This window comes from Brassica oleracea, chromosome C3 (assembly GCF_000695525.1).
Source record: "Brassica oleracea var. oleracea cultivar TO1000 chromosome C3, BOL, whole genome shotgun sequence".
NCBI lineage: Eukaryota > Viridiplantae > Streptophyta > Magnoliopsida > Brassicales > Brassicaceae > Brassica > Brassica oleracea.
The window spans coordinates 26,583,963-26,605,682 of record NC_027750.1 but is presented as its reverse complement, the minus strand read 5'-3'; the positions used below and the strand labels follow the sequence as shown (position 1 = coordinate 26,605,682).

General features: G+C 33.2%; 2 protein-coding genes across 4 annotated transcripts; both read left to right on the top strand.

Annotated features, from left to right (window-relative positions):
* The first annotated feature begins 4,052 nt into the window (after positions 1–4,052).
* On the top strand, positions 4,053–11,245 carry LOC106335473 (coatomer subunit beta'-3). 3 transcript variants are annotated; one of them, XM_013774002.1, is made up of 25 exons: positions 4,053–4,262; positions 4,563–4,583; positions 4,691–4,752; positions 4,868–4,922; positions 5,100–5,136; positions 5,232–5,557; positions 5,661–5,792; positions 5,875–6,023; positions 6,164–6,232; positions 6,445–6,595; positions 6,699–6,764; positions 7,013–7,201; positions 7,505–7,645; positions 7,794–7,868; positions 7,971–8,147; positions 8,235–8,326; positions 8,431–8,547; positions 8,824–8,938; positions 9,038–9,109; positions 9,274–9,470; positions 9,567–9,660; positions 9,745–9,851; positions 10,036–10,165; positions 10,266–10,374; positions 10,747–11,245. In XM_013774002.1, exons 1-25 carry the CDS (start codon positions 4,260–4,262, stop codon positions 10,764–10,766), a joined length of 2,706 nt encoding a protein of 901 aa, XP_013629456.1. In that variant the 5' UTR covers positions 4,053–4,259; the 3' UTR covers positions 10,767–11,245. The 3 variants fall into 3 exon arrangements, with proteins under 3 accessions (XP_013629456.1, XP_013629455.1, XP_013629453.1); XM_013774001.1 differs by having other exon boundaries at positions 10,266–10,419; XM_013773999.1 differs by having other exon boundaries at positions 10,266–10,459.
* A 426-nt stretch (positions 11,246–11,671) lies between these two features.
* LOC106328458 (nuclear pore complex protein NUP50B-like) lies at positions 11,672–13,201 on the top strand. Its single transcript, XM_013766901.1, has 2 exons — positions 11,672–11,785; positions 12,026–13,201. The coding sequence occupies exon 2, from the start codon at positions 12,040–12,042 to the stop codon at positions 13,057–13,059; it is 1,020 nt and encodes a 339-aa protein (XP_013622355.1). The 5' UTR covers positions 11,672–11,785; positions 12,026–12,039; the 3' UTR covers positions 13,060–13,201.
* Positions 13,202–21,720: the final 8,519 nt, after the last annotated feature.

Genomic DNA, 21,720 nt, shown 5'->3' with positions numbered 1-21,720 from the left:
TCCCCCCACATTTCATGAGATAAATCATGATTATGCATGCTTGCATTCATACTTTTGTTCCGCAACTTTATTGGATTCTATGAATAAGGAGCAATTCTTATGAGGAATAATGTTAATTCTCTTAAGAACACATTTATTCACATTTAAGTTGTCACATATATAAATATTCCATTATGTTATGGAACTTTGACCCAAAACTACACTTCACATATATAAATATTCCATTTGTCAAATTGGTTTGAGATTTCATATTGTCTCTATGTAAACCAATATTGCTACAACATTCGCCAGCCTTGTTGTAGCTTTACTCAAAGTTCCATGAAAGTATTCAACTCCATATAAACTTGTATAGTAGCTGTACTAAGCATATACAAATCTTCACATGAAGACAATCCAAATGGATGACCATTCCCAATCAGGGTTGTCGTCTCATTGGACATGTTTGTATAACTAGATATTTCATGATTATTTGAACGCAATCTTTAATCTTTAAGATTTAGATTTATTCAAAAATTTATAATCATTTAGACACAATCTGTTTATATTGATTTATCTATATGAATGCAATCTTTTGGATTTATCCATAATAGTTATTTGGACTCAATCTTCTAAAATTTATTCGAAAATATTATGAACTCAATTTTCTAAGATTTTTTCAAATATATTATGGACTCAATCTTCTAAGATTTATTTAAAAGTCTTATGAACTCAGTTTTCTAAGATTTATTCATTTTTTACAAGACTTATCTTACGAGTTTAAATTTTGTAACTCGATTAAAACTTTTAAGGCACAATAAACGTTTTCAGAATCGCGTAAGGTGTTCTTAAACGTTTAATAGTCGTTCGCAGAACTCATCTTAAAGACATTCTTAAACGCTATAAAAATATTTCGTTTTTATATCTAGAAAAACGAGATCGCGAACCTGTCAGAGACTGTCGCGTAAATCATTTTCTTATATGATTCGTGTAATAGATCAAAACGTTTTGCAGAATAAATAAAGAGGGTTTGCAAATCGTTTCAGATCGATTTAAAAAACGTTTTACAAAATCGTTTTCTTAGAAATATTGTTTGCAATATTCAATCCGATTTAAGCGATAAGCAAAAAGCGGATTTATTGAGTTAAGATTTTAGGACTGCGAAAATCCTGATTGAAAATCATGAAACGGAAATCGATATAAACGATAAGATGAAGATAGAAAACGTTTAAAAAATCATTAAGGAAATAGACGAATTCACGGAGTCGAGATTTGATCTCTTTTCTTAACTCAATAAATCTCCCGTATTTTGTGACAGTTTGAATGCGATCTATGAATCCCATGATACAACCGTGACAAGACTGTTTCGCAATACCAGAAACATAATCTGACGAACTGTAACTACTATGAATACTCTCGAGACACTTAATTTAAAACTAGAAAACTAGAAAACTAAGAGAGATTATTTTTTGGAAGCTTTTGTGTTTGCTTTTTTCCTGTGTGTTCATAATGAAAAGACTAGATGTCTATTTATATGGGTATGAGTTACTTGATTAGCAAGACATAATCTTGTGAAAAAGTAAAAAAATATTCTTGAATATAAGTATTCTATAATTATTATAGAAACATAACATAATTAATTGAGAAGTATTTCAACGCAATTTTGCATTTATCCAAATAAATTATAGGAAATATTCTACAATTCTTTACATTTCTTTTAAATAATATTGGAAACCTTCCATAATTATTTGAGAGTAACTTTGTAAGATTTATCTTTTTCCCATAAATCAAATAGTCATATTAGTTCATAACAAACATATTTTTACACATCACATTAAGCTTATAAAAATTATATTCACATTTATTCGATTTTTAACTCGGCTCGTTAGACTTATAAAAATTTAGTTCCAACATAATTTGCAATCGTGATACTTATTTAATTACCGTGGAATATACTTTTAGAAAATCGAGATGAGTGGAATATACTTCTCGATTTCTCCCACCTCGAACAATTGTCAAGACAGAATCCGTTGCTAATGTCGAGAGTTGTTTATAATAGCTTGACACGTAACAGATTAAAAACTCAAAAGGGGATGTTAAGTTATAATCATCATCATCGTCAGCACTTGCGGAGCTACGCTAGTGGAGAGGGAGGCAGCTGCACCAGATAAAACAAAATATTTATCCAAATCGTTACGTAATTAACCAAAGTTTCACTAGATCACTTTGTCTTGGTCCCGTTGAAATTTTCTTCCTGCCCCCACCAAACCTTCGCTCAAGCCTCACATCTCACCATTTCAGTTTTTTTTAATCTCATATTTATCACTTGTAATAAATAATTGGTACTTTCCTATTTTGCATGTACACTGATATCCATGACAAAATATTCAATGCATTTTTGTATTTAATTTAAAGAGGTTTGTTATCTTTGGTTGTTCAATAACTCTTTTATATATTTTTCATTGGTTAACTATTTTGATGAGATAATTAGGTTTTTATTACTTCCTCATGAGCCATGATTAGGTTATTTTTTTTTTACAAATACCATATACATTTTTTATTAAAAATATTTAAGTTATATGTTAAATCATATAAATAATAAAAATATTTATTTAAAAATACTAGCTGTTTATCACTTTATTTAATAATAAATATTTATTTATTTATATAAATAATTTATTTAATACTAAATATTATTTGAAAAAAAATTTCCGGTAAAAAAATTTCTGGCTCCGCCAGTGATCGTCAGCTATGTGGGGAAGCACTTGAATCACTCAATCATCTACTATTCCAATGGATTGCGAAATAAGTGTGGAACTGGCACCACACGAAAACCAACCAAGTAGGGTGATTATTCTCAATATTTGAGCTGGTTACTATCAGTTACTTCCTCCTCAGTCGCCTTTGATTGATGACTTGGCCTTGTTTACTAAATGGCAAATTTGGAAAATAAGGAGTATATTATCTTCCCAAATCATAGAGAATTCATCTCACAAGTGATAAATAACTCTATTATCAATCGAAAACTATGGGATTGAGATAAAACCAAAACATGGGAGGAGCGACATCAAATTCAATATACAAATATCAACGGTAATTCTGCTTAGGATTAAAAACAAGTACGACTGTATATATTGTAGATGCATCATGGTCTTCACCAAAAGACCGAGCAGGCATAGGATGTGCACCATATAGGAAGGACTACAAGTCATTAAAGCAAGTACAAATATTGATCTTTGGAAGTTGAAGTTGTCAAAGAAGTAATAGACTCGTTTCTGATGAAGTTGTGTTTGTTGGTGACAATTGGGTCCTCTTCAGTGAGGTTAATACCTTTCTAGAAGAAAAATGCTATTTGGTTGGAGCCAATCAGCATCCAGGACAATAATGCATTATCCTCCGAGCCTTCTTGTGTTACAGTTAAAAAAAAGGTTCTCCGAATCATGGTTTCTGAAGTTGACGATCTTGCTATTATGTTAAGGAAACAAATTTTAAGATATGGTGTATCTTAGAACACTTTGTAACATATCTTTGCATCTAATACAATATATTGCCGACAAAGAAGAAGAGTAGTATTCAACGATGAAACAAACAAAAAGTAATCATCCTAACTTGAACTGTCTAATATCACAACAAATTGATCAAAGTTAAACACATGAACAATGATGATTCATACGATATACTAACCAAAATCGGATTTTTCTCAAACCTACCAATTTTTTTTTTTTTGGCTCTAGAAAGCAAAATACATAAAACACATATCTTGGATTTAGAAAAATAGACAAATGATTAATTATTATTTTCAGACTTACAACCAAAAATCTTACAACAAAAATATTTGCAGCTATAACAAAAAAATAATCATGTACATTATTATTTCTACAACAAAATATACATCATTCTAATCAAACTCTTCATTTGTAAATTATTTTCCTTCTAGTTGTGTTTTAATTTCGAGTTTTTATCTGAAATGTAGTAATTGACAAATTTTATATAGAAAATAACATACAAAAATCTCTTCCTTGATCTTTTGTTGCTTATTAATTTGTTTTTTTCTTTAATTTAAATGATGTGTCACAATTTGATTGCAGAGGTGACTTCAATGTGTTTAATGTTTATAAATGAGATATTGATCACCGCCGTATTTGATACATCCCCTCCGCATCCGCTTCTCTGCAATCCCTCCAAACGCCGAGCCTAACGTCTTTCGTCACTCGCCAGTCTGCAGATTTGAGCGCGATACGAGATCCGACGAGCAGATCTTCTGCTCTGCTTAACCTGCAAAGATGGTGAGAAAACTCAAATCTCCCATTGATTTCTATTTCATCTCTCCCAGATCTCAACTGTGCTTGCTTGCGATGCGATCTAGTTTCCTGCATTTGCATTTCATCCGTAGCTATGCGTAATCTCAGTGCGATCGTGGAATCCGAAACTATCCGGATTCGTCGTTGTAGTTTTTCCACGAAATCGAGTATAGTGTCTCGCATTTTGGTTTATGAGATTGAATATGGATCTGGTGTTTGTGGCTTCTAACGCTATCTATAGCGCAAGATTTGTACTGACGATTCGTTTTTTTTTTTTTTCAACAGCCGCTCAGACTCGATATCAAGGTAATTGTTGTTCTTCTTCTTCTTCTTTCCATGAAGGATAGTAATTAGGAACAGTTTACTAACGTTCTTATCTGTGATTGCTGTGGCGATGATTTGCTTTGCATCAGAAAAAATTTGCTCAACGATCAGAGCGAGTGAAATCTGTGGATCTGCATCCTACAGAGCCATGGTGAGTAGTTTTCATTTTTGATTTTGCTTACTTGCAGCTTTGTTACATGTTTTTTGTATTTTGGATGTGGTGATGGAATGTCAATTTATTCTCATGGTGGTGGTTGGTGTTACAGGATTCTAGCAAGTTTGTATTCTGGAACCGTGTGTATCTGGAACTACCAGACTCAGGTGGGTGAATACTTTTGAATTTTGTTTCTCTCTATCTGTTTCTGCTTGTATTCTACACTGAAGTACTGAACAGCCTATTACATGGGATGACCAAAACGTAAAGTAGAAGTATATTAGTAGTTTTTATGATTTGATGGAGTTCCTTCTAATCTGAATCTAATATGATTGTCCTCTCAGACGATAACAAAATCCTTCGAGGTGACCGAATTGCCAGGTATGATAATTTGCCGAGCATCTCTTTTTTGTACTTGCTGTCTATGGCCTTGTGTACTTGGTTTCTGTTGATGAATTTTATATATGACTTTGCAGTTAGGTCGGCCAAGTTTATCCCACGCAAGCAATGGGTTGTGGCAGGAGCGGATGATATGTACATCCGTGTATACAACTACAACACAATGGACAAGGTTAAAGTGTTTGAGGCTCATTCCGATTACATTAGGTGTGTTGCTGTCCATCCGACCCTTCCATATGTGCTGTCATCTTCTGATGATATGCTCATAAAGCTCTGGGACTGGGAAAATGGTTGGGCCTGTACTCAGATCTTTGAGGGACATTCTCACTATGTGATGCAAGTGGTATTTAATCCAAAAGACACCAACACTTTTGCCAGTGCATCGCTTGACCGTTCCATAAAGGTATGAAAAATGCTCCCAAGCTTAGATTTATGGCTTATTTAGCAATAGGTGCTGTAAAAAGTGTTTGCTCAGACGGTTTTTTTTCGTGCTTGTTCATTTTCAGATATGGAATCTTGGCTCCCCAGACCCAAATTTTACACTGGATGCTCATCAGAAAGGAGTCAACTGCGTAGATTATTTCACAGGGGGTGATAAGCCCTATTTAATTACTGGCTCTGACGATCATACTGCTAAGGTCTGTTTCCAGTTATATATGTGATTTGTTAGCCTGAGAGCATATGTATTCGCAGATCATTTACTAGTGTTTCTGGAATCAGGTATGGGACTATCAAACTAAAAGTTGTGTCCAGACGCTAGAAGGGCATACCCACAATGTATCTGCAGTATGTTTCCATCCAGAGCTTCCAATAATACTCACAGGTTCTGAGGATGGCACTGTTCGTATTTGGCACGCCACGACTTACAGGTGTTTTTATCTAAAACCTTTCTGTAACAATGCTGATGCTTTTGAGGGGTATCTAAACATTCAACTACGCCTTTGGTACATGAGGTTCTTTCTCGTACTCATTTTCTTTTGATTTGTTATTACTACTTTTATCTTTTCAGGCTAGAGAACACATTGAATTATGCTCTCGAGAGAGTCTGGGCCATTGGTTACATAAAAAGTTCGCGTAGGTAAGGATTTGGACTCTTGCTTCCTCTATGTAGATTTGCTTTCGAGGGGTAGATTTTCTCTCTTAAGAAGAATCTTTGTGTCTGCCATTTTGTTGTTAACTTTCTTCTGAAATTGACTATTTGAAGAGTTAAGAGCTATTGTGGGATCAGTGTTAACGCTGTATTCAACTGAGCATTCACGACCATCTAACGAGTGTGCTTGCATTTTACAGGGTTGTGATTGGATACGATGAAGGAACCATCATGGTCAAACTTGGACGAGAAATTCCTGTGGCTAGCATGGACAGTAGCGGAAAAATTATATGGGCTAAGCATAATGAAATCCAAACTGCAAACATCAAAAGTATTGGTGCCAGTTACGAGGTATAACTTCTAACTATAATTACTTTAATATAGCGTGGCTGAACCTGCGCGACTAAGCTGTTTATGTGTATTGTCTGATGATTTTAACCGTCTCTTTACCTAGGTTACTGATGGAGAAAGACTTCCCTTGGCTGTTAAAGATCTGGGGACCTGTGATCTTTATCCACAAGTGAGTGTTACTATACATCACCGTGTGAATCTTGCCCTGTTGTGCTGAATTATTATAGGAGCTATTGGGATAACATTTTGAAGTTTTTGGTATCACTAGAGTCGTGCTTCTGCTAAATATGATTGCTTTAATCACTCGTTGAAACCATTTATTATTTGAAATGAAGTGGGTAACACGAAGTCCCAAGAGCGTGGTTTAGAATAATCATCTTTTGTATCTCATAAATTGCTATTCATTCTAACTCCCAGAGCTTGAAGCATAACCCAAACGGGAGGTTTGTCGTAGTCTGCGGGGATGGAGAGTACATAATCTACACAGCTTTGGCTTGGAGAAATAGGTCTTTCGGTTCTGGACTGGAATTTGTTTGGTCATCCGAGGGGGAATGTGCAGTTCGAGAGAGCTCGTCAAAGATAAAGATATTCAATAAAAATTTCCAGGTCTGCTATTCTCACTATGGCATTTCCAATACATTTTGTTACAGTGGGCATCTAGGTTAAAGATACATTTTTCTGGATTTGTATACATTTTGTTGTTGTGAGACTTGTTGAACCTTATGATTTCTTCAAGGCGGCCGTGATGAGATCGTTAAGAGATCCCTAGATACATTGTGTAACGATCTAGGGTTTCGGATAGTAATAGGATTTGCATCTTGTATCCGTTTGAAATTTCCATAAAGTGCATCTTATTCTATATGAGTTAGTTCAGTCAGAAGGCTCACAACACATCACTGGTATTTTCAGGAAAGGAAGAGTATTCGGCCTACTTTCTCAGCTGAGAAGATTTTTGGAGGATCCTTGTTAGCAATGTGTTCAAATGATTTCATCTGCTTTTATGATTGGGCTGAATGTAGGCTGATTCAGCGAATTGATGTCACAGTAAAGGTATTCAACCACTGAACTTGCATCTGTTGTGGAATTTAACTTTCATCAGTTTTTTCCTATTCTTATTTTACATTTTATTTTCTCACTTGGAAGTTGTCTCCATTTGTATCTTTTCTAACTCTTTAGTGCTCCCATGAAAAATCTGCAGAATCTTTATTGGGCAGAAAGTGGTGATTTAGTTGCCATTGCTAGTGATACGTCGTTCTACATCCTGAAGTTCAATGTGAGGGTCTCGCTCAACCTCAAAATTTTCAGGAATATATTTTTGCATTTCCACTTTCGTGGATTTTCCTAATGCTTACTCTGGTGTTCCTCTCTGTTGTAGCGTGACTTGGTTTCCTCCCATTTTGCTAGTGGAAGACAAACTGATGAAGAAGGTGTTGAGGATGCTTTTGAGGTTCTCCATGAGAATGATGAACGTGTTAGGACAGGTATATGGGTCGGGGACTGCTTCATTTACAACAACTCTTCTTCGAAGCTTAACTATTGTGTTGGAGGCGAGGTACTTTTCGTGTATTTTGATATCTTCAAAGATTTAATCATCTTTATGAGTTACACTATATCTTAGCCGGTAATATACTTATGACAGGTAACCACAATGTATCATTTGGACCGTCCAATGTATTTGTTAGGCTATATTGCCAACCAAAGTCGGGTCTACTTGGTAGACAAAGAATTCAAGTACGTTCCTTTTTTCTGTCTTTTTATTTCAGACTGTTTAATAGCTCATGTTTAATAGCTCATTCAAAATATGCTGACGTATTTCACCTTTCTTGGGAATGCAGTGTCATAGGATATACCCTGCTGCTTAGCCTGATTGAATACAAGACTCTTGTGATGCGGGGTGATTTGGACAAAGCCAATGAAATTTTACCTACAATTCCTAAAGAGCAGCATAACAAGTACGTTATAAGTTATTTTAGTCTAAATTTCAACATTTACATATTCAATATGTACCGCAACTCATCTCCTACTGCGTCCTATGTCCTACGTGATGTCATTTTTAGATTTCCAATGGTCTTTGTTATTCAGCTTACTAAGAATATTGTTATTTTGGTTTCTTTGAGATGTTTATGAGGATTCACTCAACTTGGTATTATATTTCCCTCTTCTATTGGTATTTCATGATTTTGTGTACATCTCTCTTAATTTGCTCTGGAAATGCTTCAAATTGTTAGTGTTGCTCATTTCTTGGAGTCTCGGGGAATGATTGAAGATGCTTTAGAAGTTGCGACAGATCCTGACTACAGGTTTGAGCTGGCCATACAATTGGGTAGGCTTCAAATTGCCAAGGTAAATATTATATGTGTATGATGATTGAATGCTTAAGATGTAATTTGACTTTTTTGTTAATTGCATTTTGTTTCTTATCCATGTTTTCCATGCTTGTAGGAAATCGCTGAAGAAGTGCAGAGTGAGTCTAAATGGAAGCAGTTAGGAGAGTTAGCCATGTCTTCTGGGAAGGTATATCTTCTCTAGAATATTCTGTCTTAATGTTTCGTAGGAACTGACTCCATGTGCAGATGCTATATCGGTCGATTTTACTACATTGCTATTTTTCGATTTTACGATGCCATAAGTTATCTTCTAATCGTCATGGATTCATCTTTGGTACTCTATCATGATAGCTCCAACTGGCCGAGGATTGCATGAAGTACGCTATGGATTTGAGTGGTTTGCTACTACTATATTCTTCTTTGGGAGATGCTGAAGGGATGTCAAAGCTTGCATCCCTTGCTAAGGAGCAGGGAAAGAACAATGTCGCCTTTCTTTGCTTATTCATGCTGGGTAAATTGGAAGATTGTCTGCAGTTATTGGTGGAGAGGTATTTCATTAGCGCTCAAATGGCGGTTTATAAAAATCAAATCCATATATGCTTTGTGTTATCTCGATGACAAGATTTTCTTCGTTTTTTCTCCAGCAATCGGATACCAGAAGCTGCTCTGATGGCACGTTCTTATCTTCCAAGCAAAGTTTCAGAGATAGTAGCTCTTTGGAGGAAAGATCTAAGCAAGGTTGGTTACTCATCTTTCTTCTATGAATTTTGGTGAATGAGAGAAAATATAATATGGTTTAAGTTACCTTTGACTTGTCAACAGGTTAATTCGAAAGCAGCAGAGTCTTTGGCTGATCCTGAAGAGTACCCAAATCTTTTTGAGGATTGGCAAGTTGCTCTTTCTGTTGAAGCGAATGCTGTAGAGGCGAGGTAACTCCTAGCATATCTTTTTAGCTAATGGTCATTATGTTATATATACGATTGTTCTGAATAGGTAGCCGCTCACTATTTCACGTGTTTTTTACACATGGAGATGGTTGTTAGTGTTGATAGCTCATACCCAGAGTATCATTGGTTTGGTCAAACCAAGAAACTGATTCTTGCTTATCGACAGGGGAGTTTATGCTGCTGCAGAAAATTATGCAACCCGGGCCGATCAACCTTTCATTACCCTCGTGGAAGCCTTCAGAAACCTGCAAGTTGAAGCAGTGGAACCACTTGAAAATGGAGACGGAGATCACGAGGTAAGTTCTTTTGGGAGCTGTATTTCTTAAAAAAATGGTTCGTCTGAATCATTTGCTAAGCAGGACTCGACGTTTAGTTGTATTTTTTTACACTGTGCAGGTAGAAGAAGAAAATGGTCATGTAGAGAATGAAGGAGGTGAAGAGGAAGAGAATGAAGAAGAGGAAATGAATCAAGAAGAGGGAGTTGTTGATGAAGACTCTACAGATGGTAGTGCTGTACTTGTTAATAGAAGTGAGGGTGAGGAAGAGTGGGGTACGAATAGTAAAGACAACCAGTCAGCCTAATAAAGCAAGTCAGTCCAGGATCAATGTTGAAAAATGAAAAGAATATTATATAGATTTTTTTCTGAGTGATTCACTGAAACTCACACAGCAAATAAAAGTTGCCCGGTTCTAACATATCATCATCCCTTGTTTCTTTGCATGAGATGGGATAGGTTGTTATATGAGTTATAACTTTTGTTACATCTCTGCATTGTTTGTGGCTAGGATCTGGAGACTTGTCTCTCTCAAAATTTAAATCATTTTGCAGTTAGTGTGAACTAATCGTTTTGAATTTGTGTTTTTTTTTTTTTTGCAGTGCTTACGCCACATCAGTAGCCAGTAAGAGTACTTGGATCCATTTTTGGATAAGGAGCAGGGGAATCAGTTCTTGGTGGAAGATGTGTGGTTTTCTTTTGTGTTCTTAGGGCTCCCAGGCAGAGCCGGGCCTAGAATTTTTAAGGCTAGAAGCCCAAAAAGAAAAAGTGGCCGAAAATAAAATAATGTAGATAGGGGGATTTGAACTCTGGTTCGGAGTTAATGAACTGTGGCTATTGAACCACTCCACTAAAGACACACTTATTGGAATTTGTGGCCGGTTATATTATTATTATTTGGCGGCCGGAAGCCCATGCTTCTTTAGCTTGGGCCCAGGGCCGGCTCTGCTCCCAGGTGGTTTATAATGATCATTATATAATAAAATTATACAATAGAGAGTTTATCTTTTGTTTCTACAAAAATCTGCTTTTAGATTTTCACAGCTCATGTGTTTTACAAATTGCTCGTGCATATATAAATATAATTCATTGGAGACCTTATAGTTTTTGCTATGAATTGCAGTGAAAGGATGTAATGAACACATCGTAGTGCATGTAAGCTATCAAAATAGTAAAATTGATTGAAAAATCTCACATTTTAGGGAATTTGGACGGGAAAACTAAAAATAAACAATATTTTTTAAAAAAAAAATTATGCATCTCTAAATCAATTAAAATACATAAATCAATAACACCTCCTATTTTTAAATAAACCATGTTTAATAATCTAACATAATATAAACCATACTGAAAAAATGCTATATCACCTAATAACGTCAGAATCATATCAAAGTTGGTTAGGGAGCAAATTAATCTTATATTTTATAAATTATTTGGAAAAATAAATAGAAGAAAAAAGAAAGAGATTAAAAATGGATTTATTATCATATCAGGAAGAACACGTGTCGCCGTCATACAACAGTCACTGTTGTAAATGCGGCTTGTATTTAATATGCTAATATAAGATTCGCCTCTCTTCTTTCTCCTTCCCAGTGCTCTCTAGGCAGCATCAGGGTTTCTCTGCTACTTGTTGGATTGTCGGTAAGTCTTCTCGGGATCTTGGCTTTCTCGCTGATCTCGTTTTCGGAACCTGATCTTGTATTCCCTTTACTGCCACGCCTCGCTGTTCTGATCATTAGTTTAGTTGAGGATTGGAACTGAGATTTCTTCAGGATATTATTATATGAATTCGATTGGTTCTTGTTTATTTGTTGTTCTTACCAATGATTGTGTGGATATTATAATCTTAAATGGTTAAATCTCTCGCGCACGGTGTTGTAGGTGCTCTAGCTTTAATGGGGGACTCAGAAAATGCTCAGCAGCCACCTTCGAAAAAGAGAGGTGCTTTGAAGGAGCTGTCACGTGACAACCCTGGTCTTGATGATGATGATCAAGACTCTACTGCTCTTGAGAGTGGTACCTTCAAGACTGCAAGTGAGGAGGCGTTGGCTACCAGAAGAATCGTCAGAGGTGTTGGCTGCAAGAGTGGAACTGTTATTACTGAAGAGGCTAAAGATGACAATGGCAACAGCAACACTGATAAGGGTAGTGACTGTGGTGCTGACAAGAGTGAAGCAGTTGATGGTGGAGAGACAGCTGAAGATGGAACAAAAACAACAATAGAGACTCAAAAGGCTAAAGATGATGAGGGGAGTGACTGTGGTGTTGACAAGGATTCAGCTGGTGATCAGACTGAGAAAGAAGGCACTGATAACAGTGGAGCCTTTACCTCATTCGAGCAGCATTCAACTGGCAAAAACGCATTCACAGGGTTCGCAAGTACAGGCTTCTTCTCCTTCGGTTCCGGGTCTCTGACTGAACAGCCATCCTCTTCTGTCTTCGGTACAGAGAGCGCTGGAACTACTACCATCTTCCCATCAAAGGAAGAGGTTTCAGTGGAAACAGGAGAAGAGAACGAGAGAGCAGCCTTCACAGCAGCTGATTCAGTATTGTTCGAATACCTTGAAGGGGGATGGAAAGAGCGTGGGAAAGGAGAAGTCAAGCTAAACGTATCGACAACCGATAGCAGAAAAGCAAGGCTATTAATGAGATCAAAAGGAAACTACAGGTTGATCTTAAACGCAAGTCTATACCCGGAGATGAAACTGGCGAGCGTGGACAAGAAAAGCATCACATTTGCTTGTGTGAATAGTGTAAGGGAATCCAAGAGTGGCTTATCTACGTTTGCTCTCAAGTTCAAGGACCCAGCCATTGTGGAAAAGTTCAGAGAAGTTATCGAAGAACATAAAAAGAGTAAACCCGTTAGTGTAAAAGCAGCAGCAGCAGCGACACCTGAGAACTCGCCCGAGGGCTAAAGAAGAGCCTTTTGTTCTTGTCTTTAGTTGTTTGAGAGAGACAGATCATTTAAAACTCCTTATGGGCTTCGTAATCGTATGAATATTGAATGTGCCTGCTGTTGTCGTTAATCTTTTTTTATCTTAAACTCAATATCAAATACACATCCGGCTTAGAGTAGCTAGCTCAGTACACAAAAGAACTCATCCCAAGGGTCAAACACTACATTTGTGTATAGTATTCGCTTATCTCATCTCATTCCCTCAAAGGGTATGTGTATAGGTTCTTAAATAAATGAGGTTTATTTGATTTAGTCTGACAATAATATCACCATAACCCTTTTCTCAAAAAAATATAATAATGTCACCATCAAAATTGACCCATGACTTAAACATCACCTCGTCTTTAGTGGAAACGCGTTGCCACGGGAAGAGAAGTTTTTGAGTCATGGAAGTAATAAGTGTTATGTACTATAAGGACAGCTTGGATAACGTGAGTAAGTAACTTGGGGCGAAATAATACCTTCTGACCTATTCAATTCTGCGTTACTTTCTTCTCGTGTGAACTTAGGGAAGATGTTTTACGCTTATATATATATATTTTTTTTTTTGAACTCATTTTTTTTACGCTTATATATTTGGATACTTCTTTTGAGTAAAGAGAACCTAGAAAGGTATTACAGTCTAAATTTTACTGAAGATGAATATTCATTTTCTAATATTTTTTTCTAGAAAAATACACCATTAAAAAAACACTACTATCTGGTAGAATGTTGTCCAGCTAGAAATTTAAATTAAATTTCATTAAAACACAACTAGATATATGCTACTATTTTATTTTTGGTCTAAATGTTAATTAATAAATGCTACTATTTTAATAACTTAACTTTTTGTATATACAAAACAATACATCATTTATATTTTTCATTTTAATTCATTAATGTGTAACTGTGTATTTATATTATGATGCCGCATATATGATGTATTCCAACAAAAAAATATCCTGAAAATTACGACAGAAAATGCATCTCACAATTTGTTAACGTAATATTTTCTAGAACCACAAATTATATCTTATATGATTTTTTTTTTGTTTTAGTCTCTTTTTGTCAGAAAAATAGATAAATGGTTCAATCAATAAATGCAAGAAAAAAAAAGAATTGAAATGGTAGAAAAATTAGTTAATGTATTATTTTTAAAAAATAAATGATTAGGTAGTGTATTAATATTTTCATAAAACAGATCATATTAAATTAATTCTATTTAGTAAAGCTGACTCTTCCCAACGAAAATTGTATCCAGAACCCCTTATATTATTATAGATGATTCAAGATTTTAGCCAATATACCAATTGTTCTCCATCATTTTTTTTTTCTTAGCTAAAAACTTGACCCATAATGATCATTTATTATTTTCCTTCTTGGCCAAAAATTATCCATCTCAACTACGGCTGTTCAATATGGTAAAACCAAACCGAACCGAAATAGATAATATGGTTTGGGTTTGGTATGTTGAAATGTACTTTTCAAGGGTCCAATAATCAAATCATTATAGTAATTAAGATGTCAATTCATTTCTAATAGTTTTGAATCAAAAAGAATTCAGGTTCAAACTTAATCTAAGTGCATTCAGTTCACTAAAGTGGTTTGATTAAACTAACAAGGTTCTAACACAACTAACTAACAAATTTCAATCAAATGGATAAAGAAAGAATCATGGTCATAGGATTTTGATTTCAGATGACTAAGATTTAATCTAAAATGACAAGGTTTCAATCAACACATTATCCTAAGTCTAGATACCAATTCTAAGCAAATTCTTTTCCAAGACAAAAGCTCATTTATTCTCATTGATCAAACATCAAATTCCTTTGGTTTGTGTCAATCAAGCAATCATTAAGAATTGATCATTCAACTTTATAAACTCCCCTAACATCAAATCCCTTTGGTAGGGTAAGCTAAGAACATGTTGAGTTGGCTCAGACATTTCATCGAACACCTTCCGGGCAATGAAATGTCTAGGTATCTAATCTAAAATGGCCAACTCTAGATTAACATTAAGATCACTCAATCAAGCAAGGAAACATATTAATCTACTCTAAAACATTCTAGATCATCACTTAATCATCCTAGCCCATGAATCCAAAGATGACTACTCACTTATTATCATGGTAGACACTAAATCATTAGTTGATCTAAGTCTAAACATGATTAATGATCAAAGCAATCAAGCAATCACAAAAGATAATGATCAATATTAGATCTTTCACTCCAAAGTGGTCTTTGATTTGATAGATAATGAGATAAGTCATAATTTTAGGTTTCGAGAGTATTTATAGGACTTCTAAAAACCTAGTGGGCTCAGTCGATAAATCTGAGAAAGCCCAACAAAACATAAAAACTCGAGTAAGTGGTAAAAGGCGAGCGGGTTCGTGACCCCGCTTTGGTGGGTCGCTCCAGCTTCACTGCGGGTTCGCCACCTCGCTCCGGGACGTCGCTCTGGTTTCCTTTGCACTTCATGGATTTGACGCGCGATGTACCCACCTCGCTCCGTCTTGGTCGCTCTGGTTCTCGAAAGTTGTCGATGGGATGTTGGGCCCAGAGCGGGTACGCTACCTCACTGTGAGAGGTCGCTCTGGTACAGAGCGGGTGTCATACCTCACTCCAGTGGGTCGCTCTACACTCCAATCGTCTAGAGCGGGTGCATCAGGTCGCTTCAGAACCTCACTCCAATTCCCATTTCGATAAGATGATCATTTTCTACTCTTTAAGAGCCCAAATATCTCCAAATACCTCCAAAAACTCCAAAGAATGCTCCAAAACCTAATAAAGACTTATGTATGCAATATGGAACCTAAAGATGCCTAAATATTAATCTAAGGGGGATGTATTCAATCTAAAATTTGAGGTGATTTGACTTTTAGTGAGGTTTTAGATGATTTTAAGGAATTGCAGAGAATAAAATGATTTTTGTTAAACCACTCTAGAATATCACCTAAAACTATGGGATTTGAGTTTTATTTTTTTCAACTAAGAAACTCCACCCAAACACTCTAAAATCACTTGAAAACTTGAAAACTCCACAACTTAAAATATTTTCAATAACAGTAGATTTCAGAGTACTTTATAAAATGTTAAGTTCAATAACACTGAATTTTAAATGAGTTTTTAAAATTCATGTTTCAATAACAGTGGATTTGTCATTTTGACACAAATCACCTATAACTCTCAATTGAATACACCCCCCTAAATGATTCAACATGTGCAAGAATGAATGACTAAAACAATGCAAATATGCAAGATATCATATGTATCATACAAACCGAATGGATGTGATTTTATAAAAATCGTAGGATTTGGATATGGTTTTGTTTATAACCGATTAAACCGAATAAACCGATCAAAACCGATCAAAAGTAGAAACATGTAAATATGTATATATTTTATAACGACGAATGAAAATCTATTTGTTATATAAGTTATGTTTTTGTTAATAATTATTACCATATTTTTTTACAGTAATAAAGAAGCCTTAATTTGTAAAAAAATTGAACTATAATTAAGTAACAATTCATCGAGACTTCTTATTTTCTTAGTCTTTCTTTTTGATCTTTAATTTGATGGACAACAGTTAGTGAAAATTCTTCACAACTTTTTTCTTATCTATAAACGAAAAGAGTTTTGTGCTCAATCGAAGAAACATGACTTTGGTGAACACTAAATATGGAAGAATAGAAAAACTTTTCTTTGGTGTTTCTGTTTTGTTTTTATTTTTATTTTCAAAATTTTGAGCTTTGATTTGATTATTTTGTTAGATGGTAGAAGCGTTTTTTTTGTTCTTTTATTTAAACATATAATATTTTTTAATAAATGACTGCGTTGAAATCATGACTCTAAAATCATATAATATGATCCCAAACTAAATAATTATTTTTTTTGTTATAAAACTAATAAATAAACCAAAAACCGACAGTATATAAATCGAACCGGACCGAATTAAATATGGATTTAGAATGGTAGTTGTATTTTACTAACCGAAATACCAAAAAACCGAAAAAGCCGAACCGAAACCGAACCGATATCCGGATTGAACATCCCTAATCTCAACGAGCATAAAGAGTTAAAAATAGAATATATGATATGCATCTAAAAACAATATTATAAAGAGTCATTCTAGTATATTTGTCTTCTTCTCTTCGAGTCAACTAAGTTTGCAAGAACTTAATTGCAATGATAAAAGAATTTCATACATAGTTAACTTTCATAACAGAAACTGAAAATGGCAAAAAAAATCGGCTATATTTTCCGGATTTCAAGATTTCTAGCATTACAAGAGCACAAAATAGAATTTCTTACTTTTTAGATAAGATTACTAAGTCTTTTCATAGAAAATCATGTTTTATTAATTATTTTACTCCGGTGTAGTTATCTAAATCATCTCGAATTTGAATAATAGAATAACCATTAGTTATAGTAAAAACAAGTCAACTAAATTTGCCAAATAAACAATGAGTCAACTTGCACGAAATAAATGATTCCTACCAATGACACCGATATAATATTCCAGCCTTCGAGGTGAAGATATATATTTAACGTCATTGTTTTAGATAGAACAAATTTTATTCTAAATTATACATATATCTGTCATATCTAAGCTAGTATGAAATAAAACAAGACAGTTTGATATATCGTAATATTGTATAGGGAGAAAATATGGTTATATATATATTTCTTTTCTTTCATATATTGTTCTCAATTTTTTACTAATCGTCAAATTTTAATGCACAATGGTTTTTTACACTCTATGGTTTTAACTATGGCTGGACAAAAAAAACCCGGATCCGAAGAACCGAACCCGATCCGAAAAAATAGTATCGAACCCGAACCAAAATTGATTAAATATCCGAACGGGTTCAAAAATTTTGGTATCTAAAGAACTGAAACCGAACCCGATCCGAACCGAAGTATCTCGGGTACTCGAATGTAACCGAAATAGATCTATATACCTAAATATATTACTTAGTTTTAGATTTAATATATATTAAAAACATTCAAAATGTATAAGATATTTTTAAGTTGTCTAAAATACTTGAAAATATACATAAATAGTTAAAAATAAATGTCTAAAATAGCTAAAATATATTCAAAACACCAAAATATTTGAAATATCTATTGATTTTTTATCTAAATATTCAAATCAAACCAATTTATATGTTAATTTTAGATATTTTTGACATATATTATACAAATTTATATGTAATATATTATATTTTTTTTATACATTTGGGAAATTTTAAGCATATAATGAATATTAAAATTTAAAAAATAATTTAAATGCGTTATCCGAACCCGAACCGAACCCACAAAGATCCGAACCGAACCCGAACCGAAATTTAGAATTACCCGAATGGGGCTGAATTCTTTAAACCCAAAAACCCGAAATCCGAATAGATCCGAACCGAACTTCAATGGATACTCGAACGCCCACCTCTAGTTTTAACTGGTGATTAAATAAATGAAAATGAATATTGAATTCATCTATATTTATTATAAATTATACTTTTATAAATAAAAAAATTCATATGAATCTTTTTCCTTTATACTAAAAAAAATAGAACAAGGACTAGTAGTCCAAAAACCCCAAGAAACATCAAACATTTCTGATGGGTTCCATGGAGCTATTCTTAGATAGCAAGCTAATTTCTTTATCAAATTTGAGAAAGAAAGATAACTAACATATATTCATTCATCCTCATTCATATTATTTTGCCACTTTTCACTTTTCATTTTTCATTTTCATTCATATTTTTGATGATTATAAGTTAAAATTAGTATTTTTATATTCGATCCAGATCTAAAGTAGAACCAGTAAACCCATTAACCATATATATATAATATGGTCCAAATTTAATGAAAAGCTTAATAAAACTTGATAGAAACTCAAAAATCCAACATTAACTCGCTGTCTAATACTGGTTGGCCCAATAAAAATCCCAAAAATGTAATGATATTTCTAAGAAAAAAATTGATTACAATTCTCATATACCTTTTAATATTACATAAATTTGAATAAACTTGTGATTTCTTAGACTTTAACGAAACTTTTACTATGCATTAAAAGAAAATGAAACAATTATAATAAAGAAAACTAAAATTTATTGATGTGATATTATTAGTTTATTTTCATTGTTAAAAATATATGGGAAATTCTTTCGAATAGTTATTTTTAAATTTTTGTCACAAAAATAGCCCTCAAAAAATAAAATGACCAAAATAGACCATTTTTATTTTGAAATTTTTAATATTTATTTTTTAAAATTTGTAACAATATCCCCAAAACCCAACCCCTTAACTATAAACCCAACCCCTTAACTATAAACTCTAAGTCTAGATTAGTTAACTCTAGGATAAAAATATAATTTTACCCTTTAATAAAACTTATTTTGGTCATTTTTTTTCATTGAAAACTATTTTGTGAACATAAATTAAAAAGAGCTTTCACAGAAAACTTCTCAAAATATATTATGAGTTTGTATTTTTTAATTATTTTAAAATTAAAATTAATTTTATAATAATTTTTATTTAACTGTTTAATATCTTAATTTTTAGTCAAATTTCTAATTTGCTATTAAAATTTATTCAAAATAAAACATGATTTGATATTTTCTTATATTTTCAATGATTGCTTAATATTATATTTATATATTAATATATAACTACATATTATAATTTATTAATCTATTGATCCATTGTCTAACCACCAGGATGGACCTAATAACCTGATGATCTAGAGAGTAATGTGATTTCATGATTCAGTGTCAACGTCAGATTTAAAAACACTGATTAAAGCCTTCACTATATATTATATAAATAACAATATGCTCATATAAAAAAAACAATATGGTCATATCATTTTGAGGAAGGTCGAGCTTTCATTCCCCTTTTTGGACGTACGGTGAAGTTTCTGTATTCATACCTGTACCATATGAGATCTTCGAAGATGCAAAAGTGGACGTTTGTCAAAATATTTTGGATTTCGCAGTTTCATGTTTAGAAAATATATATTTAAAGCGTCTAATTCCAATTTTTTCATGTGAATACCGCTTTCTCGTTCATTGCATGTGAAACGAATTCGATCATTGTTGAAAACTGAAAAAATGGAAAGAAAGGGATATGACACTATTTGTAACCCTACCTCTTTTACATCGTGTATATACGTATATTACTAGTCAACACAAAGAAATGATATTTTTTCCAATATAATACAAAAAGCCAGTTTTTTAAACTAAAAACCATTTGGGTTTTCAGTTTATATTTTAAAATCATTCTATAATTTTTAGATCACCACATCATATATTTATAGCCTATTTTCTACATACAAAATTATTCACAAAGAAAAAAAAAATTAGTGGAGGTTCTTAGAAATATATGAAATATATTTTTAGTAATAGCTATGCACAAACAATTACACTAACCTCATTACTAATATCTAAAAAGATTCTCAAAAATTACAAAATAATAATAAAAAATTAGATTAAATGAGTATAAACATGAGAACTCCATGCAATTGTTTTTCAAAAAAGCAAATTATTCTCATCTTTTAAAATACTCACATAATATTTAATAAATTATTATTATTTTATAACTCTTGAAATTCTTCTAAGATATTAAGGAGTGCTCTTATGATAAACGGGATTTGTTGCAAGATAAATTAAATAGATAACTAAACATTTCTGTCACCAAGGGCGGACGAGGCTTAGGGGAACGGGATCGCGTGCCCCTATTATCAAATAAAAGGGAAAAGTACTTCTGGCTATACTCTATCTGTTTCATAATAAGTGTCATTTTAATTTTTTTTTTTTTTTGTTACACAAAAATTGTCACTTTACAATTACAATGCAAATTATACTTACTTTCAGCTGAAAATTAACTGCAAACTGTATTGGTTTTATAAATAATTTTATTTATCTCAAATACTATTGGTCATAAAGATGTAATTAATAACAACTTACATATATTTCCGCTACTATATTAGTATGTGTGAAAAGTGTCAAAGTGACACTTATTCAGAAACGGAGAGAGTATATGTTTTTGGCAATTGTTTATATTGTGCCCCGAGCTAAAATTCTTTCTGAATCCACCCGTCTGTCACAAACATTTATAAAAAAGTATAGTAAATAGATGAACCATTTTATTCTTAGACAAGAAATATGTCATCTAATTCATTAGAGGAGTTAGATTTTAAGTTAAAAAGGAAAGACCTAGATTATGTATATATATATATATATATCAGCTTAGACAAGAAGTGTGTGATCTAATTCATTAGGGGAGTTAGCTTTTAAGCCAAAAAAAAAAAAAGACCTAAGATTATGTAAATATATATACAAGCCGCTAGACTATACTCTTAATCAACAAGCTATCTAAGCTTTTAGTCAATACAAACATAGATATTTTACGTAAATATATATATATATATATATATACATTATATATATATGGTGTTCAAAAAAAAATATCAAGAAAATAATATATACGTGTGTGTGTGTGTGTGTGTTATGCAAATGATGTAATGATGCTTACATCATTATTATAAAACGTGTACCGAGTTTAGTCAATATCGTAGACTCTATATAAAGCACATCAATTCTGCTTATACCTTCCAATAAGTTGAGTCTGAAGGATC

Coding starts and splice junctions, on each gene's coding strand:
- LOC106335473 (XM_013773999.1), top strand. Junction 6,024..6,163: donor TGGCACGCCACGACTTACAG/GTGTTTTTATCT, acceptor TTATCTTTTCAG/GCTAGAGAACACATTGAATT. Junction 10,166..10,265: donor ATGGAGACGGAGATCACGAG/GTAAGTTCTTTT, acceptor TACACTGTGCAG/GTAGAAGAAGAAAATGGTCA.
- LOC106328458 (XM_013766901.1), top strand. CDS start 12,040: ATGGGGGACTCAGAAAATGCTCAGCAGCCACCTTCGAAAAAGAGAGGT.